The 7,925-nt window shown below is 28.9% G+C and overlaps 1 protein-coding gene across 1 annotated transcript; it reads left to right on the plus strand.

Annotated features, from left to right (window-relative positions):
- Window positions 1-422: 422 nt before the first annotated feature.
- Window positions 423-6,091, plus strand: LOC119604858. Its single transcript, XM_037957743.1, has 4 exons — window positions 423-1,027; window positions 1,089-1,195; window positions 1,742-1,919; window positions 5,352-6,091. Exons 1-4 carry the CDS (start codon window positions 1,018-1,020, stop codon window positions 5,915-5,917), a joined length of 861 nt encoding a protein of 286 aa, XP_037813671.1. The 5' UTR covers window positions 423-1,017; the 3' UTR covers window positions 5,918-6,091.
- Window positions 6,092-7,925: the final 1,834 nt, after the last annotated feature.

Consider the following 7,925-nt stretch of genomic DNA (forward strand, 5'->3'; position numbering starts at 1 on the left):
TTTGACAAGCAGTTTGTATGAAAAACTTGCAGGTATAACCATGATATTTTTAAATCATGGGTGTAACTGCAGAGTGAATAAAGATTTTTTAAAAGTAACTGATGGTGCCAGTGTTACCAATAAAAGACAACTTTATTTGAGTTGCCATTCGTTTAAATTTATATTTTGACTTTTTGTCGAAAAGTCGACTGTTCATAAAATGCGGAAAGTCGATTTTATAAATAAGAGTTGAAATAGTCCGATTGGTTTGTTAGGGAGTCAATTCAATAATGCTTCTATATTTATGCCCTGCATCACTATAGTGGGGAGACTGTTATCGTTTGTGCTGATATTTATAACGCAAAAAAATATTGGTACTCATGATAATTTGGCACTTACGCCTTTTTTGACCACAGGACATATTAAATATGGTTAAAATTTAGCCCCATACAACTGAACCCTCCAAATATGTCTTTCGAGCTCAAAATTATGTTAAATATTCATATCTGTATCTCAAGCCTTTGTCGAATTTCATAATGACATCCCCAACAAATAGTATGGGGATCGATCCATACTTGCCATTTGTTTCCATATAAATTCTCTTTCAGAAAATGTGTTGTTTTGTTAACTCATATAGCTTAAATATGTAGGAACCAATGTAGAACTTAAAAACTGGTGTATGGTAACATATGGTTGGCCACTCCAGACTATATTTTCTTACTTATTTTTATTGCAAATATATAAATTACTTTTACTACCAAAGTCATAAGTCGAAAAATCGACTTATCATTAATTGCAAAGAGTTGACTTTTTTCAACTATAAAACCCTACTATGTGTTGTTGTAATTCGTATTACTTTTCAACACTGGATATATATAAATAACCACATAATCTATAAACAATTGTAAACATGGTTATTTTTCAACAAATTTTGTTTTTGTACAGATAACCCGATAAACAGTCAACCGTAAACAATAAATTTATAAAATAAACTAAAAATTATATTAAATTAAACCTAAACTCGAATTAAACTTAAAAATGAGCACTAGTAAGTAAAAGATTTGTTTTAAAATAAAAATTTGTTTATATTTGATTTACACTTGTTTCAGTTCGTAATGGAATTCGCAAAAGAAAAAGAGAAAATGAAGTAAAGAAATGGACAGACGAAGACATAAAAAAGGTGTTATGCTATATGCAGGCTCACCGAAATATTGAGGTATGATTTTGGATGCATGATTCCATGGACACTTACATATTTAGGGCGGGTTTTTCAGATAAGGATAATCTACATTCTTTGTTTTGTGTTTTTCAGTAAAGAGTAACGTTACTTATTATCTTAGTTTAACTGAGTGTTATTGGCCAATTAAACTTAAGTTATAAGTGAGAAGACACAATTAACAAAAACAATAAAACAATGATTTCGGAAGAACAAAAACTTAATATTTTAAGTAAATTATAATTTTCTGATTTGTTTTGTTTTATTTATTATTGTTTTAAATGTTTATTTAACATTTTTCCAAAATTTTTCATTTTACAAAAGTATTATTTGCAAAAAACAGCTGTTCATTGTTTATGTTTTTGAGTGAAAAGTTGGCAATTCTTACAAAGTTAACTGAACTTAACTCCATAACTGAAAAACACAATCAACGGTTAAAGTCCGCCTAAATTTGTTCCGAGTTTAATCTAACAGCAAGTTAAGCCTAGTTTAACTGAGTAGTAAGAAACCCGCCCTTAGTATAGTGGATTGTTGGAATTTTTACAGAAACCAACAGCCCGTATGTACTATGAAAAATTGTTGGAAGAAACAAAACTCGATGCAAATTGGAATATATTAAAGTGTAAAGTTCGTTATCTTAAGGGTACTTTACAAAAAGCTGAATCTTGGAGAAGAAAAGCAGGTGTTAGAATGGAGAATGGTGATGGTGCGAGTTCTGTTAAAGGTAAATACATACTAACATACATGTAAATACAATAAAACTTCGAAATAACAATCTCATTAAAATATGTATAACGAATTGTTTCGATTTCCTTGAAGAGTCCTCTTTATTGCAAAGTTTTACATTCAAAAATATACCATATAGCTATAACGAACAAATTCCGAGTCATAGCAAGTGAAGTTATGTATATTCTTAACCATAGTGTGTTTAAAAAAGTTTAATTTTGTAAATTTTCAATTCATTTCATTTTTCCATCCATTACTTTACCAATAACAAAACAAACAAGTTAGAATGCTATATTCGGCTGAGCCGAATCTTAAATACCCTCCACCAGATACTTTTATATTAATACTTTTCTAATTGATCAAATATTTGTAGAAATAAGTTTTCTCATGTCTTAAATAGAAAAATTCCCAAGATTTAAACAGCTTAAATCTATTACAATTCCAAGATTTATTGACAAACGCCATTTTCTTTATATTTTAATAGCGCTTAGGATATTTAGTAATTTGCATGTATGACCTGGTCCACACTAGGAAACTTTTGTTGAGAAACTTTTTCTTAATTCTCTTTTGAAATTTCCTTAATGTCCACACATGAAAACTTTTGTTTCAGCAACTACGTATTAATTGCATGTTGTTGTACGAATGAGAAGAATAACAAATCAAAACAAGTTTCCGAGTACGGGAAACTCCGTACCGCGAGAGACATGAATGATTTTCTTTTTCTTTCTCTCTCACGCAAAATCAAAAGTTTCTCAAAAAAAGTTTCCTAGTGTGAACCGGCAGTATGTGAAAGATTTAAGGATTTTTAAAATACATATATAATTTTGTTCTACACAAATTGATAATGCAACTAGTTAAATACGGTTAAAGCGCTTTTAAGGGCAGGACCTAGTATTGGAGATATGACCAATTATAGACCGCTCGTACAAAATTCTTTAAGCTGAATTTCTGTACATAAAAGCTATATTACAGTCAAATTTTGTATCTATATCTTAATTTAGTAATAAGTAATGTGTGTTTAAGTGATTTTCTGAAGGGAACCTCGTATGGGACCGACCGCACCCATGTTATGAACCAATCGTGAAAAAAATCTTAAAATAGAATTTTTGTATACAAAACTAATATTTGTGCCAAATTTTGTATCAATAGCTTTATTTGGTAATGAGTATCGTGCGTTTAAGGGATTTTCGTAAAAGGACCTTGTATGATACAATTATCTACATAAAGACAATTTTAAAATTCTGTATCTATATCATTATTTGGCAATGAATATTGTGCATTTATGTGATTTTCTGGAGGGGACCTAGTATGAGTGCTATGACCAAATATGGACCGATCGTAAACAACTTTTATAGTGTAATTTATGTATATAAGAGCAATATTTGTGCTAAATGTATGGATATCAATATTTTGTAATGAGTTATGTGCGTTTAAGTGATTTTCGGGAGGGAACCTTGTATGGGAGCTATGACCAATTATGGACCGATCCGAAAAAAACTTCCATAATAATATTTCTGTATATGTGAGCAATACTTGTACCAAATTTTATATGCATTTCTTAATTTAGTAATGAGTTATGTGCGTTTAAGTGATTTTCGGAAGGGGACCTTGTATGGGAGCTATAGCCAATTATGGACCGATCGGAAAAAACTTTCATAGTAATATTTCTGTATATGTGAGCAATACTTGTACCAAACTTTATATGGATATCTTAATTTAGTAATGTGCGTTTAAGTGATTTTCGGAAGGGGACTTGTACGGGAGCTATGACCAATTATGGACGGATCGGAAAATAATTTCATAGTAATATATCTTAATTTAGTAATGAGTTATGTTCGTTTAAGTGATTTTCGGGAGGGGACCTTGTATGGGAGCTATGACCAGTTATGGACCGATCGGAAAAATATTTCATAGTAATATTTCTGTGCATATGAGCAATACTTATTCCAAATTTTATATGGATATCTTAATTTAGTAATGAGTTACGCGCGTTTACAGTAATATTTCTGTGCATGTGAGCAATACTTGTACCAAATTTTGTATGGATATCTTAATTAAGTAATGAGTTATGCGCGTTTAAGTGATTTTCGAGAAGGGTCCTTGTATGGGAGCCATGACCAATTATGGACCGATCCGAAAAATATTTCATAGTAATATTTCTGTGCATATGAGCAATACTTATTCCAAATTTTATATGGATATCTTAATTTAGTAATGAGTTATGCGCGTTTAAGTGATTTTCGGGAAGGGTCCTTGTATGGGAGCTATGACCAATTATGGACCGATCGGAAAAAAATTTCATAGTAATATTTCTGTATTTGAGAGCAATACTTGTACCAAATTTTATATGGATATCTTAATTTAGTAGTGAGTTATGTTCGTTTAAGTGATTTTCGGGAGGGGACCTTGTATGGGAGCTATGTCCAATTATGGACCGATCCAGAAAATTTTTTCTCTCAATGAATTCCATTGACATAAGATTTTAATTTGTAAAATTTTGTGAAGATATCAACATTCTTACGGAAGTTATTAACAAAAAACATCAGAATGTGTAAAAAATGCTTATTTATTTCGGAGTTGTTTTAAATTTTGATTCATAACTTTTCCCGATGTGAACCGATTTTGCTTTTGTGAGCGTGTTTTACACAGACATACAGACGGACGGACAGACGGACATAGCTAAATCGACTCAGAATTTCATAAGGACCCAGTATATATATACTTTGTTGGGTCTCAGATGAATATTTCTTGGTGTTACACACGGAATGACAAACTTATATATACCCTCTATCACCACTGATGGTGGTGGAGGGCATACAAATTGATATAGACCATAAAACAGGAATTATTTTTGTCATTAAAATCTTAATAACTTTTTTTCAATTTTACATAACGGTGTATAAATCTATAACTTTGTTCAAAATATATGTGGAAATCAACTGAGAAAATTAAAAGAAAAAATCTATCACGTAAATTTTGAGAAAAGTTTATGTAAACCTTCTAAGTCGTTTTTCTCAATAACAAGTGTTTGGCGTATGGGTCAAACCAATAATATACTGACGATATATAAACATATAAATTTAACATATGAAGCTGTATGTTGTTTTTTTTTTTTTTTTTGTTATTGATAAAGTCAGAAAAATAATCATTAAAAATGGTTACATAAAAATAGGCTTTTTTGGATAGAACTGGTGATGTTACAGAATTATTTCCCTCTTTTTTCTTCTATATCACTGTATATAAAAAAAGTTTAATTACATCTTACAAAGACAACATGATTTAAGGAAGTTCTATACAAGATACGATTTTTCAATTGTCATATTTCTTAAGAAACAGTTTTGTATAACATGATTCCTCAAGCATTGTTATACACGTTATTATAAACGATGTTAAGATGCTAGTTAAATATATACAATTACAATTTTTACAGATAAGGTTGTACAAAAAATATGCCCATATTACGAACAGTTATCGGACATATTTATACTTGGTAAGGAAATAAATTATGCTGTACTAGATACATCATTCGATGAGGCCAACTACATTTCACAAGATGCAACTGACATCAAAGATGAGAACCATGAAGTAAGTGACGATGCATTCGACAACAGTTCACACGAAGCAATTGAGATCAAAAATGAGATCGTTGAAGAAAATTACGAGAGATTTGACTACAATTCCCCTCTTGCTATCGACAATAGAGATGAGAGTCTTGCAACAACCTCCCCGGCAATAGCAGCTTATAAAGTAAAGCCTATAGCACAAAACACTTCCCCCGACAAGTTGACCGCTATAGAAGTTGAGCGTACGAAATTTTGGGAAAAGCAACTAAAATTAGAAACAGACAAATTTGAGTGGGCGAAAGAGGTGGAGAAGAAAAAACTAGAGATGGATAGAATTAGACTTGAAAATGAATTTCAATTAAAAAAATTAGAATTGGAACAAAATGAACGGATAAAAATGTTTGAAATTGAGATGAAATATAAAAATAAATAAAATAAAAAACGATATTATAGTTTTTTTATTTTCATTTAACTTATGTATAAAGTTCCTTTTTTCATTATATTGATTACGATATTATCAAGGTTAAGGACCTAAACTTTAGGTTAAAAAGGGTTATGCGCCATAAAAAGCTGCAACTCCACTCGGAGACCTAAGGTCCATTGTGATTCCCTTCGCCTTTTTTGTCCATCGAGAATTAAATGCGAGAACTTAATCGAAATGTAGAATAGTGGTAAATATTATATCAGTATTCATGAATGCCAATTTTTTCAAAATTCAAATGTTTTAATTATAATTTTGATTTTTACTTACCAAAAATTTGTAAATTGTTAAAAAACCTATATGATTTTGTAAATTGAAGTTTTTTTAATGAAATAAAAAGTACAAGTTTGTTGATTTATTAAACATTTGATATACTTAGAGCGGGTTTTTGAGATGGTAATCAAATGCCAATTAATAATCAGATTATTTAATCTAAAAATAAATTTAATCTTATGTTAATCCCCTTTGATGTTTTTGAGTACAATATTAAACTTCGCAGTGTTGCCATACAAAACAACAGAAAACTTCACTGTTTGTTATCAAAACAATGCATATTTTATAAAAAAGAAGAAGACAATTGTAAATTTAATATGAAAATTAATGAAAACTTAAATTAAAAACAAAAAAATCTATTTTGAAGTGTCCATAATTTATACTAATCAATAAATAGAACATTTTAATGTTTATATTTATAAACATTTTAGTAATTTTTTTGCATCAGCTGTTTACACTTTTGCATTTCGTTCTTAAGATTAAACCACGTCCTTTGGGCGCTTAAACTTGCAAACAAAATTAACTAATTGAGTACTCAAAAACATCTTTCGAGGATTAATTTTAATTTAATCGCTAATCTTTCGCCTAAAGATTGGCCCTTATACATGTAATATTTTTTAATGTTTTTTAATGGTTTTATTTATATATAAATTCAGTTGATTTATTAATAATTTATATTTAATCTATGTATGTTCATATTTATTGTGTATTTATTACTTATTTATTAAATAAAATAAACATACAAATTATATTATAACAATAAAATTATATTTTATATTTTTTAATTTATATAATAATATGTTTATCTCCCATTTTCACCACTCCTTAAATCACTTAAAATAATGGTTGCATGAAAACTGTCAATATAACTTAAAGTTAAAAAATAACTTTATTTATTGTTAATGAAATGCATACATACATACATACATATCTAGTTAAATAGTATGTACATAAATTTGTAATGTTTTAATAATATGTTTATTGAGTTCGGGGTTTGTTTTATTTTCTAGTTACTTATATAATTTAAATATATGTACATATGTATGTTTACTTTTTACAATAACTGTATTATATTAATAATATTTATATTTTTTATATTCTATATAGGCACTTTTTAATTAAGAGTTTAATAGATATTTTTCAAAATATAATAGAATATAAAAGACTTTCTTTTAAAAATATGCTTAGTTAAACTATGATTTTTTTATTTTAATATTTTTTAAGCTTTTTTTAATCGCTAGAAGTATGCACTTAGCTTATTATGATTTTGAAGCCCATTTATATACAGTTTTTAACTGTAAGATTTAACACAAAATCAGCAAAGATGATTAAGTTTAGATTAACTACCTTTTTTATAAAACCCTTCACGTCACTTCATTATACCCTACACCACTTTAGTGGGGAGGGTATATTGGATTCGTGCTGATGTTTATAGTACACAATAATAATGGTCCTATATCAACCTTAAAGTATACCAATCCACTTAGAATCATTTTCTTAGTCGATTTAGCTATGTCCGTCCATTTAAACCTTTTAATCAAACTACAATTTTGAAGATAATTCAGTGAAATTTGCTACATGATCTTCTATTGTCTCAGGGACGAAGTTAATTAAAAATGGTTAAGATCGGTACATTATCTGAACTAGCCCCCATACAACTGAACCCCCGAATAGAGCTTGTAAACCT

This window comes from Lucilia sericata, unplaced genomic scaffold (assembly GCF_015586225.1).
Source record: "Lucilia sericata isolate MDLA Ls3-8-SP2 unplaced genomic scaffold, ASM1558622v1 Contig000438F_arrow, whole genome shotgun sequence".
Lineage (NCBI taxonomy): Eukaryota > Metazoa > Arthropoda > Insecta > Diptera > Calliphoridae > Lucilia > Lucilia sericata.